Source organism: Leptonotus elevatus, chromosome 3, assembly GCF_054856555.1.
Source record: "Leptonotus elevatus isolate MCC_2025b chromosome 3, RoL_Lele_1.0, whole genome shotgun sequence".
NCBI classification, from domain to species: domain Eukaryota; kingdom Metazoa; phylum Chordata; class Actinopteri; order Syngnathiformes; family Syngnathidae; genus Leptonotus; species Leptonotus elevatus.
In genome coordinates this window covers 4,424,899-4,449,303 of record NC_141241.1, presented here as the reverse complement: position 1 = coordinate 4,449,303, position 24,405 = coordinate 4,424,899, and the positions used below count along the sequence as shown (strand labels likewise).

Genomic DNA, 24,405 nt, shown 5'->3' with positions numbered 1-24,405 from the left:
TCAATTATATACTTTCTGCTAATTCTATCCAATTGAAGGCAATTTATTTGTTCTGTGTGTTAGTATAAACGTTTGACATATACATTTAGTACTAATGCACAAGAAACTTTCGGATCACTGGTTTGTCTGAGAAAAAATACAATAAATTAAATTATTTAATATACTTTATTTGAATACATTTTACTCAGACACAGGCCTTATACATTGTCATAGAACGTAGCTTTTTAATTGACTCCACAAAGGTACAAATTATAATGTGGGAATGATTGAAGAGCATGCATTGAACAAATGTTGACGATTAAATACAAAAAGCCACATCGCTGTCATCAGTACAACTGTCCAGTGTCTGATGTGTGAAAGTAAAGTCTTAAAACTTCGCCTAATGTACTACATGAAAAGCTAAGAAAAGCCTGAAAAAGAGTGAATGTCGTGATGCAACATGAATTCTATACATCCTTTAGTAAAAGGCCAACAATGGTCAAACGTGATTGACCACTGACCACCATTGGCATTTCCACCTCCAACAGCGAGGCTCTAAAAAGGAAATTGAACCACGTTTCTGCCATGCACCCGGTGAGCCATAAGCCTTCTTACTGCGACTTCCTGTCTGATCAATGCTTGAGACAATGACCCAACAGGTGCGACAGACAGGAGCCCAGCAGCAGCTTTCCTCCCCACCGCTAGGCCCAATTAGCACCTGCGGCTCAGGAACAAAGACGCGACATTTCATTTGAGCAGAGTGCCAGTTTAAGGCCTCTTTTCTTTCTGTCTCTTACTGCTGACATCTTTAAAGGATCATCCCTGGCGCCGTCATATTCTATTAGATTGGGTCGATGCCTTGTGTTCCAAATGGTCGGGGTGTTCCAAACATGGGGAGTTGATGAATTCATTGCATGTGACTGGACTTGCCTTCTTTGTGTGGGGCTTTTGCTTAACGAAACCCCCCGACGGTCTGAAGAAAGTGAAAGGCCTTTTGAGGGTTTGATTCGCGCTCTGTAGACTTCGTGTCACGCACTGTGATATAGTTCTCGCAACACTTTAAAAACGTCCTTTGCTCAAAGTCGGCTGCGATAAGATCCACCTCGTCGTGACGCTGAACAGGATAAGCGTTATACAGAATAGCAAAACGGCGGGATGGATAGTTGTGACACGCTGTGTGTCACACAGGCGGTGTTTTTGTAACAGAACATTTTCATAAATATGCTGTCTTATCTCACACCCTATCCTGCATCGTTTTATATTGAAGTCCATTTTTTATGAGTAATACTCAAATTGAAATTTGCTTTTAATATACCGTCTGGCTTTTGCCTAAAGTCAGCTTTCCATGGTGCAGTATGGTGGGTTAGTGGGTAATACACCTGCCTCACAGTTCTGAGGTTTGGGATTTTAATTTCAGTTCTAAATTTCCTGTATCATATGGAGTTTGTATGTTCTCCCCATCCTTGTTGTAGGTTTTCTTCCAAAACATGCATGTTAGGGATCCTCTAACGTCGACTATAGATGTTTCTTTTTCTTATTTTACCTGTGGCTGTAGTAGCCTGATTAAATTATATTTTTAATGTTTAGTGATAAAGAACTTAACACTATCATCAAATAAAATTTATATTACATTTTAAAAACTGTTTATTTTGTAGAGATCCGTGCCTCAAGCGGGGCACAAGCATCTTGCCGGGTAGGCACGGGCATGTAAATAGCATGTTCTTTTCGACTAACACATCACACATTCGCCTGAGAAAGCTAAAAGTATCATTCAAGTCATTTGCACTGTTTTTAAATGACTTGTTTGTTTAGTTGAATTGACAGACGTGAGGTCGTGTGACGTCATGATGATGAGGTCTTGATTTGGGTGTACTGTATTTAACGTGTCACTCGCAGCTCAGCATTGCAAAGTGCAAGAAAAAAAAGGACAATTCGTGTTTAGTTTATTACTGCACTGTAAAAAAAAGAAAAAAAAAGAAAGAAAAAAAAGAACTAAAGACGGCAACGTTTAAAGAGCACCACGCAAGACTGTGACAGTGGGTGCTTTCGCATTCCTCAACCAATCACAACAGCAGGAAGGAAGACAACGCGCGAGGCAAACAGGAAGTGTTCTGTCAGTGGCGTCTTGTTCCGAGTGATGCCTCTTATCAAACTACTGGGCGGCGCATTAGGAAAAGCCACAACTTTGTTCGCCATTTTCATCGTCATCGTCGGAGTTGTTCTCAAGTGTTTCGACGACCCTGAGCCAGAGCACCTCGGCAGGTAAAGGCTGCTGCTTGACGTTTGACACCGGAGGCATTACTAGCGCTAAAGCTAAATGCGTTTGTTAAATGGCCAGTTTACGTAAGCGGCATTCTGCTCATGTAAACAAAAACAATCATTTGAGGCTCTTAGTGTGAATATGTGAGCCAACAAAATTGACAACCAAAGATGCACAGCAAATCGAAGACGTTTAATCTAATTTCAATATTTAGGTTACCTTATCTAGCTGCAGTGTTCCTCCTTTTTTTCTGTTGCATTGGTTCATTGCAAAGCACTGTTCTGTCGAAACGTTTTCAAATTGTAATGGGGGAGTTGGGTAATTTAGAAAACTGTACATGACATTAGCCAAACATAACCACGTTCTCTATGATAATTAAATAGTTATTTGATAGTGCTGATGACCTAATTGTCTTTAATTCTGTAAAATTGCATACCATCATGAACCCAACAACCATTTAAAGCAAAAACATTACTATCCTGTTATGTCCTGATATTATCCAAATGAAATAACTCATAAACATGTTCCTTTAATGTCTATGCTTGCCTGTGTGAGATGATTTGTGAACAACAAGATATGCACGATGGTAAGAGCCTTGTTTTTCCTGATACACAGAATGACATCAGACATGAAAACGCTGGAGGCAAATTTCCGGCAGAACAACAAGAGCTGCTTCGTTCTCGGGGCATCCGGGGAAACTGGCAAGGTGCTGCTTCAAGAGTTACTGCAGCGCAACATCTTCTCCAAAATAACGCTCATTGGGAGACGGCAGCTCGACTTTGAGGGCAAAGCCTTTGAAAACCTGGTCAGTGGGCCGACTGTGAAGCCACGTGACATCTCCCGATGAGGTTGCATTGATTAATTTACTTCACTTTGCGTTTTTTTCTGCCTCCCAGGTTCAAGAGGTGGTGGACTTTGAGAAACTCGAAGACTATGCTGCTGCCTTCCAGGGCCATGACGTTGGCTACTGCTGCCTGGGAACAACCAGGGCAAAAGCAGGGACCGTGAGTAAACAAACAGAATACAATAAAATGCCTTCCATTAGTCCCACAATGGGGGAATTCCAGTTTTACAGCCAAGTGGAGAGTATTTTAATCCAAACAGCAACACTATCATCAGTGGAATCAAAAACCCATTAATAAGTATGAATTAACATATTAACAGTTGTATGCTATTGTTCTCTCCCGTATCATGTACACCTTTCCTTATGCGTGTTGTCAACACAGAGGTTGGCCGAGTCACCCAAAAATTGTTAAAATCGCGCACCCTTTCTTTGCTTAACAGTTATAATTATTATTGTTAATTCCTCTGTCTCATTTCAGCAAGGATTCATCAGAATTGATCACGACTATGTATTAAAATCTGCTGAGCTTGCCAAAGCTGGAGGTTGCACACAATTCCACCTCGAGTCTTCAAGAGGAGCTGATAAAAGCAGCAACTTCCTCTACCTCAAAGTCAAGGTGTTTCTCCTTAATGCACTTTTTTTTCTTTTCTTTTTTACCCCAAATATGATTTCAGCCAATCAATTGTCATGTTAGAGCAGTGATTCTCAACTGATGGTTTGTGGAGCCATTTTGGGTGGGTTGTGGACAGCGAGCAAAAATTTGCAGGGGTTCCTCAGTACAACATTACAGACATATGACATTTCATTGCTACAGATGTCAATGTTTAGGATACATTTTGTATTCACAGTTGTTATTAGGGGTGGGAATCTTTAAATTTCTTACGATTCGATTCAGAATCGATTTTCGATTCAGAATCGATTTGCTTGCCAATGATTTTTGCTTCAATTTATAGATGTACAAGGAATCGTAATGATCTACTCCAGTCTGACTTGCTAATGCTAATTAGTGCTCTACTCGCGGCACTTATCACTCAAAAAAAGGGCTCCACGCTGCAAAAACAACACGTTTTATTGGAATAACTTGATCGTGACTTTTTCCTTCTACTCTCTAATGTGGCTACAACTTAACGGTGTATCAGACACTGCCCCTAAGTGGCCAAATTGGGTACAACATGAACAGCGCTCCTAATAAAAAAAATACACAAACAAAGGGAAGACGGTATAAAATAATTTAAATGAAATCGATTTTGGGACATTTAAAATCGATTCTGAATCGTACTAAATGAGAATCGCGATTCTTATGAGAATGGATTTTTTGGGCACACCCCTAGTTATGTTCATCACTAGTTTCTTAATAAGGTGCTCTGAAAGGCACTTTTAACATGTATAATCAAAAAATTATACATTTAAGTATTTAAAGTTCTTAATATCTATTAGTGGGGCACAGCTTTAAAAGTTGCAAAAGGAAAGTGCGAGTCCCCGTGTGACAAACGATTGAGAATCGATGCTCCAGTGTCACTAAAAGCAATGGATTTCTTTCAGGGACAAGTGGAAGCAGATATACAGGCACTGGATTTTGACAGATATTCTGTTTACAGACCTGGGTAAGTTAAATTTGAATTTCAAACCTTACAAAACACATTGAAAACTTAACAAAGACAAGGAAAGCGTAATTCGTGTGTGGAAAGCAGATTTGAAATGAGATTTGAGAAATCGGGGCCATGAAATCACATTGGTGTTAAAACTACTAATACAACAGTCAATACCAACTACAGAGCAGGAATCCCAAACATTTCCAGGTTAAGTCCCAAATTACGTGTATTTTTTGTTTTGTTTTAACTACACGAGGCTAATTGTATGTGTTCCTGTAACATCAAAATATGATATAAATGCACGCAAAATGATAATAATAAACATTAAACACAAATCTTAAAGCAATTTCCCAAGAAAACGTTGCTTGCTTGACTATCACTAAAGACGCTTATTGCATTATATTCTGACAGCCTGAGGTTGAATAAAAAACTCAAGAGGCCATACGGTTTGTTTCTAAGGTGCTCCACGTCCAAGTTGGCTGTTTCATGTTTGTACTGCTCTCCAACAGGGTTTTGCTGGTGGACCGACAGGAGTCTCGTCCGGCCGAATGGCTGGCCAGGCAGTTCTTTAGTGCCGTGTCTGCCGTTTGCTCCACATCCATGTCCAGTCCCATCCAAACAGTGGCCAAGGCTATGGTGTCAAACACTGTGCTTCAGCCTGAATACAAGTTTGAGATCCTGGAGAACAAAGCCATCAGCACTCTGGGAAAGAGTGACACAAAGTAACTCTCGGGTGAGTTTTGTCAAATTAAAACTTTTAAAAAAAAATTTTTTTTTTTTTTAATAAATCTTAGTGGAACAAATTGTTGACTTGGGTACTGTACCTACTTAAAATATTATTCACAATAGATTTTCCTGTAAATGTATTCCCAGCTCCTCAACACATAACTGCAGCATTTCTGTAATGATAGCAGTCAATGCTACTTTTGCATGTACTGCTGTGAAATAAATTAAATTCAATTCAATTTATCCCAACTTCTGATTTCTATTTACAGGTCAATGTCATTGGCCGCAAACAACATACAGCTCGGTCATCACATCATGTCAAGGGCGTGTCATTATTGTTTTTTTTTCTCCTTTATTTTATTTGTGTTTGTCTTACATTAGCAACTGGAAATATATTTGAATGTCCTGCAGTCAAATATTAAGTGGCGGGATTTTAACCCAGACTACTCTTTATGCATCGTGAGAACCACTGCCTTACACGTTGCTTACTTATTTGTGTTGAATGTTTGGGATGGTGTTAGTTTAAATATAACTAATTGAATTGGGTCAATGATTTTTGATTGAAAATTGTTTCTCTTTTATTGTATTGCACTTTAAAACAATTTGTGAATAAATGTCAATTGCCTTGTATGAGAATCATCTTTTTGTCCCTACTGTCTTGTGTAGCAGCGCCCCCTTGTGACCAATTTGTTACATCTATCTGTGGTAAGGGTTCTGAAAGTTAAAGGGTTTTCCATGTCATATTTTAATATTAATAGTGAAGGTAATAAAAACGGTTCATGCATGTTTTATAATTATTAAATTTTCCATGCATGCTGTTTGTCTTTTTTTTTGCATTCATGCATTGCAATTAATCTGTTTCATTCTGCAATAGGGTGCAAGGAAATATATTTTCCTGAATAATAATGGGGAAAAAACTCACCCAGTGTTCTCATATTGCATGCACTTAAACAGCTGGTAAAAGCTAAAATATATATTTACTTTTTCTTTTTTTTTCATTTCAAATATTTACATCTAATTATACATATTATGTACCTGCATCCGGCTGGAAATTCCACTCAAGCAAGTTCTGATTCGGGAATGTCATCAGCTCGGTTTGCTGACACTGTTACATCTGACCAGTTTTTACATATCCAAAAGGAGACTGCTTCATCAGTTACGTACTCACAAGGGCAACCACAGCCAAGTACCGAGTCTCATCAGGATGTTGACCAACTGGAACCGTCCAAACCACTCGGCAGCAAGGTGGTAATTAATGGACATTACCAAGGCCACAGTCCAAGGCAGGTTCAAACCTTTTCAGACACTTTCACCTCCTGTAATCCAGCCACCAGAGAGTGAACGCACTCTTGATGTAGGGTGGACACTAAAACCTGTGAATGCTACTGCTAATGGAAACGTGAGGTGGTCATTTCTGCAGTAGCCGGGCAATCTCATTCCCAATAAACGGCTGAAATACGACACTGTTTATACTAATGCTTTTGTTGAGCGTATATCTGAGTTTAAAATAATGTGAATAGGCTATGACATGTTTAAAAAATAAAAAAAGGTTGTCACTTGTAAATTTGCATGTTTTCTATATTATGAAATTTAGTAATGCGCACTGAACTATTCAATACGTGAATTAACTGCACCTTTTCTCGACGAGGGGCGCTTACTTTTGCATTTCTGAATAAAAACTTTTTTTAAATTAAAAATATCTTTGTGAATTAAGTGAACATTTTAAAATGTGATTTGTGAATTTAAAAAAAAAAGTGGACAATTTCTTCAACCGTATTTTTCTATGCTTAATATGACTCAAATAGACAAACTGCTTTGTTTTTCTACCGCTCACTCGAACTTGGGCATGCAGCGACATCTTGTGGAGTTTTTTTCCGGAAGTGTTACTGGCGCGTCTTTTTACGTCACCAGGAAGTGGTCGGAGAACCAAAGCGGCATCATGGCAGAATCCACACAAACACGTGAGTCTTATAAGCTATGTATGAATACAAATATGAGAGTAAACACAGACATATATAGACCTACCATGAAGCCACACGGGATGAAATTTGCTGCGTATCTAGCCAATATTTTTGCACTCCATTGTTCACGGCTACCAGCTAATGTTACATTTGGCAACACGAGTGGCACACTAAAGCAGTGCTTGACAGTTAAAGTTCCATTTATACTTTTGACTAGATCCTTGTGCTGATTTCGAAGACATGCCTGAGCTATCGGACGGTGACAGCGACTCCGATGATGACAAAGAACAGTGGCAGTGGATGGAGGAGGACACTCAACAGGTTACCTGTTTGTTTTGTGACAGGTGAGCTCACAGATGTTTTAGAAGAGTAGATAGCCTACGTCAGTTAATTTAACACTTTTTTTTTTAGGGATTTTGTTGTTGTTGTCTACAGTAGCTTGAGGATAGCTTAGAGCACCTGATGATAGACCAATAGTGGCCAGAAAATCCCCATTTTGTTCATTTTCCAAGCAAAGCTTTGAGTTTTACTCAAAAATAAACCAATTTCATTAAGCCATCAAAATGATATTCAGTGTTTTATTATTAGACTGTTAATGTCTGCTAATAGTAGTTTGTACCCCCCCCCCCACCCCACAGATTACTCAATTCGGTGGCTGACACCCTGCAGCACTGCACAGCTGAGCACCAAGTGAATCTTATAGATGTCATCAAGAAACACAGTAAGTACACAAAGAAGCACAATGCCGAAACCGTGAAGCTAAATAACATAAATCCAAGTTATGATTACCGTATTTCTCTATTTCCCTGAAAACTCTCTTAGATTTAGACGACTACAGTTACATAAAGCTGATCAATTTCATACGCTCAACAGTGAGTATTCACGCCCTCTGAAAGTCGTATTTAATCACGCGGCTGTAATTAAGTATATGATACACTTGCTTTTTGTGATGACATCTTATTTATTTGTATTCATTTATTGTCAGAAATGTGAGCCATCACATCTCATGGGGCTGCCAGATGGTCCCTTACCGTGGGAGAGTGAAGACTTCCTCCGGCCAGTTATCCAGGATGACCCCTTGTTGCAAACTGGTACTTTTTATTGATCCTTTCCTGTGGTTCTTTTGTAATTAAAACGGTACTTTTTCAGAAATATGGCTACAATATGTTACAAAAAAAAAAAAAAAAGGCGGCTTATATGTTTCTGTCCCTCCGTCTATTTTCTACAGCACTTGTCCACAATTCACACTGACATTCATACAAATCAGCAATTTAGAGTCTTCAGTTAACAGTTCAGTTATTAAATTCGTAATCTTACTATTCAGCACCTCCTCTAGATGTTATGGATGTCCAAATATAATACAAAAACATTTTAAGTCACCTTAATTGGCTTGGACTGATCACAAATGACAGCACTGAAGTAAAATGACGACTTAAAACAAACTGTTATACATCCATTTGAACTATATTTTGTTCTTTGTAGACCCTGAGGACCTGTGCGGTCGCCAGGGGACGGTCGCATCAACATGCAGGCCTTTGGAGGCGGAGTCCAATCATGCACTGCTGCTGAGGGCAACTTCTGCAGAGGAAGCTCTTGCTCGATCCCTCGAAGATCTGCAAAAATCAAAGTCAGTCGTTTTTATGTTGACTTTTTATAGCCTTTTTTTCGGTCACCTTTTCTGTCTTGAGAGCTTTTGCTTTCGCTCATGAGTTTGACGTCTGACGGACCATGTGACTAACATTTGCAATACAACGGACCGGCCAGCAGGGGGACACGTTTCTGATACCTTAACACTACAGCCGTAGCGTCCATGTGGTAGAAGTTTTAAAGGAAGGGAAAATTCCACTGCAGCAGAGGTTAAAGTGAGGAGGGGGGTCGGAAGAGGGGGCTGTAAGGGAAAATTACCGAAAGAGTGAGGAAGGGGAGGGAGAAGATGGGTGACTGAAAAGTCAGCTCCGAAGATAAATGCCTCTCATCTGCTCCATTTACCGCTATGTCCTGTATGCTATAAAGGTTGAGTGTGCTTTCTGCTCGCTGCTTTTGCTCTGCGTTCTAATTTACGAAAATATAAAACTTCCATTTATCTTGCATACTCTTTAGGCTGCTCGTCCAGGGTTTGGTGCTGAATGCGGAAACGGGAAGGGCCGCAAACCTGAGCAGCGTTGCCGAGCTGCGCGATGATGAGGACGAAGCTTACTTCAGCTCCTACGGCCATTACGGCATTCATGAGGAGATGCTTAAGGTGTGAATTTACAATGTAAATGCATACAAACACAAGCTATTTCTGCAGGTGCCGTTTCCTTTTTTTTTTGAGCCGCTGCAGTGGGTGACTTGACTGCACAATTTTAAAGTGATCATTCAGTATACTTTGGATGAGACGTTTTATCGAATGTGGCAAGTCGGCAATTAGCTGTCATGTGAGACGCCAACATTGAAACGCATTTTTTCACTGCTTAAGCACTCAAGTGTCAAAAGTGTGGACAGCCTAGATGTGTGTCTGTGCGCACGGTCGCGTGCGTGTGTGCCTTACTGCAGTACTTGTACATATCCTCGTCGGCGATCCTGATTGGACTGTAGAGCTTTACGTTTTGTGCTCGTCGCGCGTCACACTGATGTAAATCGCCTCTGACGCACTGTGCGTGTCGGTGGTGAGAGGGACGAGGGGAAAGTAAGGAAAACAAGGTGCGATTCTTTTTCTTACTTTCCACAACTTTTAAATTACCCCCACTTTTATAGATTTTGCCAATTAGTAATAAATAGCAGAGGTTGGTTTCAGATGAAGGGTTTCAGTAAAGTGCGCTGTTAAAAAGAGACACTTGTTAAGAGCAAATGAAACGACACCACTAATCTCTGGAAGCGGTTTTGGGAAATCGCCATTCAAGCGCTGAGGTATATTTTCATTGCAAATTGTCTTCCACTTAAAAAAAAAAAAAAAGTTGAGATATGCAAGCATTTTTTATTATCGGTTTCTATTTTAGAATATATTTGAACACACAGTTTTTATTGGCCTGTGATTTCAAAACTAGTTGTTCATGAGTTTGTTGCTGATATAACTGGCATCACCTTTTTTTCTCACAATTTTTATTTGTACAAATCAATACTATAGGTCACTCCACACGTGTGGGAGTTATTTGATCAATTGTTGACCAACCTAAAGTGCTGAAAATGGCTTACTCTCTTTGAGAATGCTATGTTGATGATTAAACAAACGTTTTTGGGGTCTCCTGAAAAGTGATGATTTTGGAGGTAGGAGGATTCCGCTTAATGTTTGCGATGTGTAATATGAAACGATCATACAGTACATTTATTTGGGTTCACAGTCATAGTCGGCCCTCCAAAGGAAACCGTAAGTACGATGCGGCCCGTAACGAAAGTCTGTTTTTTAGGATTTTCAATATGACATCCATGGCATTGTCCCCGCGGGGCGCCATGAATTTCCGCGAAGTAGAGATTGATTTAAAAACAAATATTTTTATTTATTTATATATTTTAATTTTAATTTGTGTTTACAAATTTATGTGAGCGGAGGTGCGCGCCGGCCCGCAACCCGGCGGCAGCACATGAAGACGACAACAACAAAGTCGTCTGAATAACTATGCTCAAATTTTTGTTTTTAATCTTAAAATGACTTACCTGAAACGGAAACCAGGTTACAAATGAAAATCTGCGAATGCGTGACTCCGCAATAACTGAACCGCGAAGTAGTGAGGGAACACTGTAAATGCAGCATTAAAACAAGAACATACAAATTGTCGCATTCACATTTCACACCTATCTTTAACCCAGTGAAATTGAAGATTACTCAAGTGGGGAAAGACTTCTTGAGTGATTTGTAATCAACTGCAGATCAAAAAAAAAATCATCCATTCAAACAACTCTTCTCTCAAATTTAAATGGAGGCTTTTTCATGTTTTCGCAGGACAAAGTACGCACAGAGAGTTACCGTGACTTCATATACAGCAACCCTGAAGTGTTCAGAGACAAGGTGAGCCTATTCTCCATAAATACAGCCCAAAACACAATACAGAGAAAACATATTTGCACAATATTCCCTTCAGAAATTGTGCAATTCTCTCAGCAATTTTAATTGCAGTCATCAAGGTCCCTGTGAGTTTAATGTGCAGATTAGCTTGTTTAATGCACAGCTAGGCCTTAAACACAAACACTGTGCATTTTTTTCCAGGTAAAGCATTAATACAATGATAGTGTCTGATTTAAACCTCTGGGTGACTTTATTGGTGCACTCAAGTCGACTGCAGAGCGCAGATAACAAACACAGGCTTCAACTAACAAAACACATAACCCCTTCCCAACAAAGACCGCCGTCGTTAGTCCCAGGAAGCGCTGGTCCATATCATGGCCATCCATTATATAGGGGGGGGAGAGGGGGGTGGGGGGGCTGCTGGTGCGCTCTGGGATGAGTGTGTGCAAGTGTGAGAGGCAGGTTGCGCTCATGGCGAATGTACATTATCCCTGTCAGAGCCAAACATTTGGCACAGAGCAGGGAAGGAGGTTGGAAACTCGAGGATTTTCTTTTTTCAGCGCTGCAAAGATTGTTTGGCAGAGTGCACATAAATGTGGCTGGTGAGCACAGAGGTGGTGTTTATGTTGTGTCAGCGCTGTGCCTGCAGGCCCATAAGGGCAGCGGGATACCTGCAGGCACAGCTGCCTCAAATAGAGACACAGATAGGAAGTGTTACGTACAGATGAGTGCATGCTCGCTGCAGCTGGTGTCGGGCATTTAACACCAGCGGTGGCATACGTGAACAATTCAGTCGTTCCCCCGTAAGCCTCGAAATAGATGTGATTAAGAAGACACCAGCAGTGGAATGGTGGCTTTTGGGATCTGATTTGAAACAGTTTGGTCAGTAAAGGTGTTTGAAACAAACGCAACCCATTGAGCATGAGGGCATTAAACAAGACAGTCCTGGGTGATGTCATGCAAGATGAGAAAACCACGCGGGGCCTCTCAGTTCTTTTACACGTTACAAATGACTACTACCGGTACTCTGATTTCAGTCTTTGCATTTATTTTTTTTACCCAATTATCTTCAAACATGAATAATGTAGAAATTAATCTCAACTCAACTCTATATTTTTCAACAACCATCGCAATTTTTTTTAAGATGGAACTCAGGGGAAGCAGATTCAATGAAAACAGCAGAGGCCCCAGAATTAAACCCTGTGCAACACCATCCGTAAAACATGTGAATTCATATTGTGCATGTATTTGTCCGACCACTTTTTTTTTTTTACTCTTTTACTGCCAAATGTTATCCAAAAAACAACCACTGCAGTGCCAGCCGATTTTGAGCATTTTCACGCAAACAGAATATTGTGTGCTATGACCACATAAACATGGTAGACACCATATAAAAGATTGGATTCCATTCTTTCGTTAGGAAAAAAAAGTATGCTACTTTCTACCTTATTTCGTTCTTTATCACAGTAATCATCATTTGAAAATAGGTCATTTGAGTGACATCAAACAGTAACTTTGACACTAATATTCTTAGTTTAGTGACGCTCTGTGAATTAGATTTAATGTGACAAACGCTTTGATCATTCACGTCATCCTTGAAAACGTTCTATTTCCTAAGATCCGCCATGTTTTCATGTAATTTGATACCCGGAAGCCCATTGAAAAGAGATACAATGCTGCCGTCTGCTGGCCATAGTTAGTGTGTGTTTTGGGATTTTCACAAAGCAGCGCTGCACAAGACGTTGCACTGCCCATTAAGAAAGAAAAAAACAACGTAGCTGACGTCAAATGACGTTATTGGAGGTAAAAGAGTAAAAGATGGAACTCAGTGGCAGCAGATTCAATGAAAACAGCAGAGGCCCCAGAATATAACCCTGTGGAACACCATCCGTAATACATGTGAATTCATATTGTGCATATATTTGTCGACCACCTTTTTTTTTATTAATTAATTTTTTTTTTTTTTATACATAGTTACTATGAAGGGATTACAGTAATAAATAAATCACATGACCTACCATCACAACAGTCACAAGTCGACAGAGCGCACCAAATTTCCTGCAGCACAGATAGGCCAAGCAATGTAGCGTGATCACCTGCAGCCAATAATGGCTAAGCAGGCCGTATCATCATGAATCATATGAGTTGGGTGTGTCTCTTGACCTCTGCCGAACACCTGAGACTGACTCGGCGAACCCCTGGGGTTCGATTGAACCCAGGTTAAGAACCACTGCTTTAGTCCTCCAGCGACAGGAACACAGACACGCAGTTTGTGACCCTTTTAAATATTTGCTTGTCATCTCATTACAATGTCATGATTTTTCACCTTACAACCACTCCATCCGCTTCATATCAACCAACACGTGCACCTGTTCATCCTAAGCAAGCTGAAGGATTGATGGCCAGCACTCATCCTCTGACCATGTTGCATCGTTCTTCCCGCCGTGCCTTATCTGACTGTTTGCCAGCTTTCGTCTGATAATGCAGGCTGTGGTTTATGCATTGTCCACCTTTAGGTTTTACAATGCTGATCAAATATGTCCTACTGAACCGCGGTAATATGCAGTCTGACTTCAGACACACAAATACGCACGTCCGTATGCCTTTCACACACAAAAGATTGTTTTTAATCGTTTACGCCTTTTATTAGTTCAGCTTTTTTGTCTTCTTCTTCTTCTTCTTCTTAATAGGTTGTTTTGGATGTCGGCTGCGGGACTTGCATTTTATCGATGTTTGCTGCTAAGGCTGGAGCCAAGCAGGTCATAGCTGTTGACCAATCAGAAATTATCTACCAGGCCATGGATATAGTAAGGTAAGAGGTGGTGGCTCTATGCAGTATGTAGATGAGCTTGCTCGCTTTTTTGTCATTGTCAGTTATGTAACTTCCAAGAATGTCTCCATTATCTAAAGTTGATGTTTCTTCCCTATTGAGTGCCATTAGTTTGGCCCTATTTTATTCATGCATTCGTTCATTTGCACCTGCGGCATGGCTGATTTTCTTCCTTGCTTGCCCCCACAGTTGGGGTCTGATATTGGCACGCACGCACGCACGCACGCACGCACGCACGCACGCACGCACGCATCTTTTTAATATGACCCAATTTCAAGTGCTTCGTTATTTGCAGTTGTCCGGCGCATGCTTGGGTTCTCCGATCCATTCAGCTCCACCAGAAGTTCCTCTTCACAGCTCTGCATCTTATAACATTTTTTACTTAAAAGCCTTTACGACCGCCATTATCACGGTTATGTAAGACTTTCTTATAAGCAGAACAACAGGGTTTGCTGAAGGAAAAGGACATTTTAATTTTACAGCCCACTGGCTCGCTGTGGGAGCAGGAGTTGGCATGCAGGGTGCTTCTCAGGTTTGCCAGCGGTGAACACTGAGCTCCGCCCCTCAAAGGAATCGCACATGGCAAAAAAGAGCTTCTGCTTTGGTTGTGACTTTATCGCTCTGATTTCTGCGCTCGTCTCTCACTTCCCCTTGCTGCTAATATCAGGATTGTAATTAAAGTGGCTTCTGTTGGTTGCACAGGAGCATCCATCTCCTGTCTCCTCTCCGTAGCTGAAGTTTAAATGAAAGGCTGAATTTCTTCCTTCACAGTCACTTCCTTAATGGCTAATGTCGAGATAGTTGTTGTTTTTTAATGGCTGGAATTGATGGATTGTCCAATAAAATGCTCTGGATTGTGGACGGTTGAAACTTAGCCTTACTAGTTATAAAGGTATAGGATTGTGTAACCCACTTTTTGTGTCAAATATGAAATATAAATTGTTTTTAGGTGCTGTTGCCAAGCTGAAAAAGTAGAGTGTTGCAGTATGGTATAGGAATATTGTAAGCAAACTAAATCTAGCATTCAAGTATGTTTGAGAGTTTTATATTTAAAAATGCAATTTTGTCCGCTTGTTCTGACGGCCCTGGCTTACCTGACTGTGATGTCTCAGTCTGAACACTAGGGTCTCTATTTAAAAAGAGTATGTAGAGCAGAGGCAAATAAAGTAATGTCATGATAGCATGTCATGTTGCCTCTTAGTGCATAGCTGTCAAAAAATGAATCAAACAGTAAATACAAGACTGTTTATTAAGAATATCACACCAACCGAATCCCACTGATAAAAATAATAATAATAATAAATAGGATTAAGTCAAATCTATTTAAAATATTTTACATCTAACTGACTAATACATAAACTGTGCCAGTTTTACTTCATTTATTTATCTTTAAAATGGTTAACTGTTCCTTTGTTTGGATCAACACTCACTGGGCTCTTTTTGGTCATATATTTTGTAATTTTATATGTTCAATTAAATAATATTTCCATAGTACCTTATTGGCCAAAAAGCCTTTATTTGACTTTTTATTATGATTATGCCACTCATAATGATTTATTATTTATATTAATGAAAATCAATAAATGTAAATTAATTATATTTTTATAATTTAATTTAATGAAATATTATAAAATAATAAATGTTACATATATACATATGAAATATTGAAACATAAATTCTGTGTATATATTATCATGAAGTAAGAATTTTATTTTATTTTTATTTCAAGACTTTTATGCCACTCATAATTAATTATTTCTATTAAATATTTAAAACAATATACTGTAGTCTGTATTATTGTGAGAACTAATGAAAAATATAGGAAACATTAATCATCCATACTTCGAACGCGCCTTGCAGCACCACGGCTCGGGCAGTTTGTGTCGCAGGTGCGGCTTTTGGTGGACCAGGCAGCGGTGGCCCTTCTGCGGTCGGTATAACAAGTAGTAGTGCTAAGTGAAGGAAAATAATTTACAGGATCCCTCAGTAGGAGCAAAGGAAATCTAAAATGATGATATTATGGTAGATTGCATGGTAGTTTTTATATCCTTTTATTTATTTATTTATTTTTATCACACAGAAGTCATCACTTAATTGTGAGAGGAATCCATAATCGTCAGGCATACAAACAAACCAAACACAACCACTCCTCTGAATGAATAAATTCCTGATAAATTGTTGATCTTGCACAAAATGTTCAAATTTCAGAACCAATATGCTTTTGTGCCGACTAAAGCAATAGCTCGACTATCCACCATATAAGCTGTGCATTTTGTTATTTGACTGCATGAAATGCATTGATCCGCTGTACTGCTCAGCACAATACGTTTTTTTTTCCTACGTGTAGCATTACTGAAATCCAAACATAAAAAAAAAAATCCTATTTACGTCCAGTTTTCTGTAAAAGTCCCATTCAGCCAACATCCTTCACATTCCCAAGAGATTAAATACACCTTTTGTCCGCTACAGTCACCCTGGCATGCATTTCTGTAAGGCGGCACAAACACTTGACTCTTTCTGAGGCCTGACATTGTCCTCTAAATTACCGCAATAATGAGTTTACAGTGTTTCCCTGTTATGAAGACGGGATTGTGGGTGAGGGGCGCGCGGGGGATGTCGGAACCTGGAAGGATGTGATAGCAGCCCCGAGCAGAGCTGTAGAGAGGGGGGAAGACGGTTCAAGATAAGCATCGCTGCTACAGAAATGCACTCTGGGCCGCTGTGAGTAATTGGTCTGTCCTCTGTAACATTAGGTGTCATGATAATGGAATATTCACAGAGATTGATACCCGGAATGGCCGGACTGAAGGAAGGGATCATTCAAACGGTACAGCTGATCATACAGTTCCTACCTCATTCTGTGTTCACTCGATTACGCTTTTCTAGTGTACATCCATAATATAGCTGTGGAAAGGGGTATTGAAAAAAAAAAAATTTGGGTAGAACCTGACTTAGTTCTATTCACTTTTTCATATGTAGGTCTCTAATCAGGCTGAATTGGTTCAGTCATTGTACTCTGGCAGCTTGACTCTTGTTTAAGTCAAATTTATATAATAAATAAAATAATTAAACCAAAGCTATACATCCAAACACTCATCTATCCATTTATCTTTTCTGAATTGTTTTGCTTTCTGTTCTTCATGGAAAAGTTTTGGGAAATATAAACCGCAGAACTTATTCTGTTTCTCGTTGCTATTCCATCCCATTGCACTCAAACACAGGGCAGAAAGTCTTTCCCTCGAGAAGAAGAAGCGAGCAGCCCTGTAATGAAATATGTCAGCATTTGAGATTTGGGTTGAAACCACAAGAGCCCTCTCGACTTGAAGAACGAAAGCTGTTTGCCGAGTTGGTTGGAAGTTTTGTAACGCGTCAATATTTTCTCTGCTGCAGGTCCAACAAGCTAGAGGACAAGATCACTTTACTCAAAGGCCGCATAGAAGACATCAGCCTCCCTGTGGAGAAGGTGGATGTCATCATCTCGGAATGGATGGTCAGTACTGAAGTAATGTGGAATGGAAACAGCTTTTTTTTCCAAGTCTTGAAAAATATAACACTCCAGCATATTGTCAGTCTTTAAACATCCCCCTTACACAGAAACCAATCAATTGAATCAATCAAATTAATAAATCACTTCGGACAGTGGTTCTTAACCTTGCTGGAGGTAATGAACCCCACCAGTTTCCTATGCGCATTCATCAAGCCCTTCTTTATTTAAAAATATATTATTGTTATTTTCTCAAATTCAAGACTTAGGTTAACTGGTGAACATAATTAACAGGGGGAGTAGCCTTTTCATCCAATCTGGCGTTGTCTTGTATTCCCCATCTCCATACATCTTAGGAAGTGTTCCTTTAGTTTTGCTCGATAGCTAATTGAGCGGGACTAGAATTGCTCAACTTGGAATTGCGAATCATGCCGTTAGGACGCTGACTCCATCACTCGAATCAACTCGACAACAGCCACCGCAGTTTTCGTAATGGAACCCAGGGTCAGCAGAGACAATGAAAACAGCAGAGGCCCCAGAAATGAACCCTGTGGAACACCATTCGTCCCATTGTACATGACTGTGAATTCATATTGCACATATTCGTCCTACCACTTCCTTTTTTTTGCTCAATATAGTTAGTATGAAGCGGTGACAGGTTAAGAACCAATAACTTAGTCGAGAACTTGACCCCCTACTTTGTCACCTTACTTTGTTTCCGGCTTTGTCTGAACTTTTTGGAAAAGGCTTTTTTGTCTTCATGCATGACTGCCCAAGCGCACAGAACACAAAAGGCAGACTATGGATTGATCAAATATGGGAGACACTCATAATACCTCATATTTAGTAATTAAAAAATTGAGGATATTCCAGTCAGCTTTGGATTGTTTTGTTATCAACCACACCTACATAAAAAAAAAAATTAAAAAAACATTTCAGCATCTGCTTTACTTTTTTTTTTTTTTTTTTTACACATGTCTTAAATCAGACTGCACTTAAACCATAATGCTCTCTGAATACCTAACCAGCAAGAGCAGTCTTATTTTGACTTGATGCCCATTTATCAGCGAGATTCTGTATGGCGATACAGGCGGGGACGGCCAAAGTTGAACGCACCGCTGAAGTCATCCCTAATTCATGAGCCTCCTGTATCGGTCCCCTCCACCTCCCCCCACCATCCATCGTGAAACCCCAGGGTCACGAACAGGGGTCGTCAGCCAGAGCCTTCCTATCCCGTCACTGGGGAAATTGAAATTGGGCAAGTGACATGCTCGTGGAACGGTGAGGGATAGGGGGCATAATATCTAATGACACTGGCTCACAGAGCGCTAATATATCTAAGAATCTTCTCATCACTTCTCATCAAGGCTGCAGTGGCAGACGTTTCTCACAGACAACAAGATTTAAAAGGTTGTCCTCTGATCTGCTTTTATAAAATGCAGAATATTGCAATTAATGAGTTGCGCATTTATAGACTTCCTGTCCACTGCAAAGGCTTGAACAATATTTTGACGACCTTAGTGAATAACGAGTTAAGCTTTCAATGATGTTGTAGTGCCGATTCTGATCATCTAGAAAGTGTAGATACTCCCCATAAAATTTGTCATTAAAATTCTTGCATTAATCATTGTGAAATTAAAAATTCTTTGGAAAAAGGCAAACATCCCTGGCTTGACGCCATCATCATTTATTGTGTTCTTACTTTGCTCCTGACAAATGATGCAGCGTTCACACAACATTCAAAGCCATCAGATAACGGCACACCAATGGCTGGCTGTCACCGGGTGAGAAATGATTGGTAGTCAAAATAAGCACCAAGCTACACGACTGACTGACATCAGTGGGTCACACTTTACAAGACTATTTTCAAGGAGGTCTCACAACTCTACCAGATGTTCACTATTCAGGATCTCTTTGTAGATGTGCAACACACAGACCAGAACTTTTCAGATACAGCTCTTTTCATTCAAGTCCGATGAAATCTGCCAATGATTGTGTGGGAGGGAATGAGTGGGACCACTATTTCAGTCGGTTTATTTAAAGTGCAAAATCAATCCATTCCCGCAGAGCATGTTAAGTTGTCTATCATCAACATAACGGTGGTAATTAAAACTATATTCAGAAATAGTCCTACCCAAAGGCAAGTGTGTTAATACAAAACTACAGGGGGCCAAAGACCCATCCCTGTGGCACACCCGAGATGACTGCAGAATATTTAGACAAACAACCAACACTCTGGGCTCTGTTAGAAAGATAGATAGAAAGAGTGGGATCAGGAGAGTGCATGCCCGTAAACCCCAATCTAAAAGCAAACTTCGCTCCACGGCATTGAGGAAATTAAGTAACCAGCCACAAACAAAAGTATGTATTGAATCTGGTGATTTATTGAAACAAAACTTGTCATCATTACTTATAGAAATGCTTTTAAGGTCTCTCAAAGCTTGATATATAATTTAGCTATTTAAAAAAAAAAAAACAGGATCGTGTTGCTTTATAGAGTTGAATGGCACATGTTGTGAAGAAATGTATTTTTTTTTGTCACTATGATCAGCTATGGCGCAAAGGGAATCATACAGTTAATTTCCAGTTGTCAGTGTCGTTAATGCGCACAGGGGACAGCGTTAACAGGACTAATGGACAGAGGTCCGTGATGAATGTGTTGTCAGCAGTGATGGTGATGGAGGGAGAGGAGGCAGATGAGCGTCTGTCTGTCTTGGTAGTGTTTGAAAGACTGTTTTTAGGAGCGCCGCTGTCATTTCATAACTCACACCATTGATCGCTCTTCTCTCTCTTGAAACACACTGAAAAACAAATACTGAGGATCAGATAAGAGACCAGAGGGCTGCTGGCGTTCATGAGGTCCCCAAAGACTAAATAAAGACTCTGAGCAAGATCAATCACAAGTGATGGGCCTGCTCGCTTTGGAGTGTTGCTTTAGCGTTGCACATTCAGATACTGATACAGAATTAAATGTTTCTTTAGTTTTTTTGTCCGTGCAGTAAACATTAAAACACATTGAGATGGAGATTGAACTGTGGTTCTTACAAGAACAACTGTCTCAAGATGCTGGTCAAGTGATTCAGTACAGATTATGTACCCTAACATGTTGTCGCTGCTTTGTGAAAAACACTTATGTCCATTTAAAAACAAAACAAAAAAAAAAACGTTTTTTGGCTGTCAGCATTCAGTTTCATCCCAAAAATATATTACAAAAAAAAAAAAAAAAATTTTAAAGGACAAATATGGACTTAAGTGTTTTTCACATAGCAGTGACTATGTGTTTCTATTCACTTTAGTGCTTAAGGACTATTTTTAGTACAATAACCATCAAATTTCAATTGCATGATTATGATAGGCAATAGAAAATCCCCCAAAATGTGTCCAGATGCACTCGAACGATGCACTGTTTTTTTAGCAACAGAATCATTAAATGGGAAAGTCCGAATTCATAATCGTCATCTACGGTAATTAGAAATCCGCATTTCAAACAATTGATTCTTCTTTTTTTTTTCATGCATTTATTTTAAAACAGTACTGCAAACTCATCAGACATCAGTTTGGCAACAAGAGATTTATATTTTGGCCTATTTCTAATCATTTATTGTATTTTTTTAATTTATATTTTAATTAGGGCTTTAACTATTGATAATAAGAATTATAAAAGCATATTTGAGCATCTTACTTGACTTGATATAAGTGTATATAATCCATCCATCCATTTTCTTAACCGCTTGTCCTCACAAGGGTCGCGGGGGCGCTGGAGCCTATCGCACTCAACTGCTGCTGTAAATGCAATTAACCTGAGTCAAAACACTGTAATTTTTAAATCAAAATACACAAATGATAAAAAAAATGTAATCACCCTTGTAACAATGATTGTGTCTCATGCAAGTTAACCCCGCCCTCGTACTCCCGGGCAGGCACTTTAGACTATTATCGAAGGGACAGACCCCCCTTGATTCAAAAATGGAAGTTCATAGTTCTCCCAAAAGATTAGTCGTACCTTCTTGATAAAATGTTGCAGGGCAACTCTAAAACTCTAAAAGCACAAATTCCAACACGTCACAATTGATCAAATCAGATGAGTGCGCGCGTGTCAGCGGGTAAATGAATAGCTGCCCCTACTTTAGCCTCATTTTTGGCGCTGAGAGCATTACCTGCCTGGAAAGAGAATGGAAGTCATCAGTCATCCTCTTTTCTTTTTTTGTCTGTCTCGCTGTCAATCAGTCACGTCGCACGCACTCATCTGACAGGTTCACGTGTGCCTGTGTAAAAATGTTGATTTATTGGTTGCATCTTCTAAGACTTAAGGTGGTTTGTTGCTTCCGATGTAAAAGGTGTTATCAAAAAGTTTCAAGAGTCTTACCACAAAATATTACTAATTACTAATTAATATAAATAGTTTTCTCCTTCACTTGTGGACAGATGATGTCGACAGTTCCTGGCCAACATCGCCGTGGCGCTATATGATTTTTTTTCTTTTTTCTCTGGACTAAGAATCAATTATTTATTTAAGTCACATTTTTCTAGTACAGAGTAATTCGTGAGTAACTTCGGATTACTTTTTATTTTCCAACAATATCATGTTAACTAGTTTATGAAATAATAATAATAATAATCATATTAAGTGCTCAATATATACATAAATATAAATAATTATATATATATATATTAGGGGTGGAAATCTTTTGTTGTCTCACGATTCGATTCCGATTTTTGGGTCTGCGATGCGATTCAGAATCGGTTTTCTATTAGGGACGATTTTCAATTCGAAATGATTTGATTGACAATGATTTTTGCTTCAATCTATAGATGTGCAAGGAATTGTAATGATCTACTCCAGTCGGACTCACTAATGCTAATTAGCGCGCTACTCGCAGCACTTTTATCACTCAAAAGAACGTCTCCACGCTGAAAAAAAACCAAACTTTTATTGGAATAACTTGATTGTGACTTTTTCCTTCTACTCTCTCATGTGGCTACAACTTAACAGGGTATTAGACCGCGTGGAACCACACTGCCCCTCAGTGGCCAAACCGGGTACAACATGAACAGCGCTCCCAATAAAGGCACACACAGACAAAGGCAAGACAGTGTAAAATAATGGGGCTAAGACCTGCTGAAGGAAGAACCTCCTTTTTTTTTCCCTCTAAGCTAACAAGCCACACTAATAAGGCTGCATCTATAATATAGGATAGCTGCTCTTCTCGTTAACTCTGAATTACGAATGTATGAGAAAGCACTGCATAAAAATTGTACTTGTATTGGACACTTTTACTGTCATATTTGCATTTCCCTAAAGCAAAATTGTTGTGTTAAAATATATTCATACTATTGGGGTAAACCTTGAATTAAAATTACTCAAGTAAAAGAAAACTGCAATTCCCTCAACGAACAAACACTACTTTATTCACATTTTACCGTATAGAATTGATTTCATAACACAGTACTTCTTTAATTTCCTGGTAGTTATACTGGAAATTGATCTCGCGCCATCGTTCTTGTGTGAGTCTCATTTTCTTGGTTCAAAATGGAAATGAGCTTTGTATTGGAATCTGCTCAATGATCAGTCACCAAACGATCACAGCAATGTCTATGATATGTTTATGGTCAGTTGGTGTCTTCTGACCAGAGATTTCCTATAGGAGAGCTTGGCCGACATAGAAGCTCTGCCCTCTGTATTCAGTGAAGCGTGCAGGCCCTGCCATACACACTTCACAACACACACACACACACACACACAGATCCATGCACACAGGCCCTTCTCCTTGTATTTTTTTGTGGCACTCCTGGGACGGCGAGTGATGACGATCTGCAGTAATTGAGGCAGATGTGTTTTGAATGCAGGAGGGGAGAGTGCAGTGCAAACTGCTGATGCAGATTGTCTCTTGTAATACACCCTGCGAGCGACAACCAAGAGTGTCCAAAAGTCACAAGACATGTCACAAAGATACATTTGGCAAATTTCTGCATCTTTTTTTTTTTTGTCCATAATATCATCAAAAAGATTCTGAGAATCTGGAGAAAGGTCCGCATGTCAAAACTGAAAATCAACAGTGTGGCGTCGTAGTCGAAGCGTGATTGCTAACAACTAGACTGGCTTGCCAGCAGTCCAGACCTGAAAAAAGACATTATCACTTCGGGGGTACTTGTTAGCAGACCTTGAACAACGATATAGAGCCGTAAAACGTTTCTAATAAATCTAAAACATAGTTTATACACTTTTCTCATCAAGGCATTTACATGTTCTCACATTTTTTCTCGTTTAAACATTCTCAATATTCAAACCTTGATACATTTGATAAAAATCAGCGAAACAGTAAGGCCTTGAAAAGTGAACCGAACCGCGTTATAGCGAGGGAACAATGTTTCTATTTAGCCTTTTAACAGAAGTAGAATTGATTTTCTTTTTCTCGTAACCACATCATTGTCATTATTGTGTCACCTTTTTGTAAACCTGGAATTTACATCCGTGAAATTCATTCAAATGAGTTGAAATGAAATGAGCAACATTTTAGAATTGAGCCAAAGGGAACGTGTGGGAATATGCTTAAAAATAAAAACAACAAAATACACGATTTCCAATACGGTCTCATTCGGGTATTATTACAATCCGATAATCCTTTTTCTTTGTCCAATGTATAACAATGATTGAAAATTCCACGGAAAAACGATTCACGGTGTTTCTTGGCTCCCAAGTTGAATTTTTAGTCTTCCACTCCATCATGCAACATGACAATCGGCCTG

General features: G+C 39.4%; 2 protein-coding genes across 2 annotated transcripts in view; both read left to right on the top strand.

Moving 5' to 3' along the window:
* Positions 1–2,067: 2,067 nt before the first annotated feature.
* htatip2 (HIV-1 Tat interactive protein 2) lies at positions 2,068–6,037 on the top strand. Its single transcript, XM_086072279.1, has 7 exons — positions 2,068–2,241; positions 2,855–3,044; positions 3,136–3,243; positions 3,562–3,699; positions 4,626–4,687; positions 5,185–5,408; positions 5,671–6,037. Exons 1-6 carry the CDS (start codon positions 2,117–2,119, stop codon positions 5,399–5,401), a joined length of 840 nt encoding a protein of 279 aa, XP_085928405.1. The 5' UTR covers positions 2,068–2,116; the 3' UTR covers positions 5,402–5,408; positions 5,671–6,037.
* A 1,237-nt stretch (positions 6,038–7,274) lies between these two features.
* Positions 7,275–24,405, top strand: part of prmt3 (protein arginine methyltransferase 3) — a 42,697-nt gene continuing 25,566 nt past the window's right edge. Inside the window, exons 1-10 of the mRNA XM_086071427.1 lie at positions 7,275–7,362; positions 7,580–7,706; positions 8,001–8,083; positions 8,185–8,234; positions 8,348–8,453; positions 8,845–8,989; positions 9,463–9,604; positions 11,282–11,347; positions 14,035–14,156; positions 17,565–17,664. Coding sequence (XP_085927553.1) covers positions 7,341–7,362; positions 7,580–7,706; positions 8,001–8,083; positions 8,185–8,234; positions 8,348–8,453; positions 8,845–8,989; positions 9,463–9,604; positions 11,282–11,347; positions 14,035–14,156; positions 17,565–17,664 — 963 coding nt within the window. The 5' untranslated portion in view covers positions 7,275–7,340. The remainder of the gene's footprint in view (positions 7,363–7,579; positions 7,707–8,000; positions 8,084–8,184; positions 8,235–8,347; positions 8,454–8,844; positions 8,990–9,462; positions 9,605–11,281; positions 11,348–14,034; positions 14,157–17,564; positions 17,665–24,405) is intronic.

Excerpts from the sequence above, each read along its gene's own strand:
- htatip2 (XM_086072279.1), top strand. The coding sequence starts at position 2,117 with ATGCCTCTTATCAAACTACTGGGCGGCGCATTAGGAAAAGCCACAACT. Across the intron at positions 3,244-3,561 it reads CCAGGGCAAAAGCAGGGACC|CAAGGATTCATCAGAATTGA; the intron begins GTGAGTAAACAA and ends GTCTCATTTCAG. Across the intron at positions 4,688-5,184 it reads TATTCTGTTTACAGACCTGG|GGTTTTGCTGGTGGACCGAC; the intron begins GTAAGTTAAATT and ends GCTCTCCAACAG.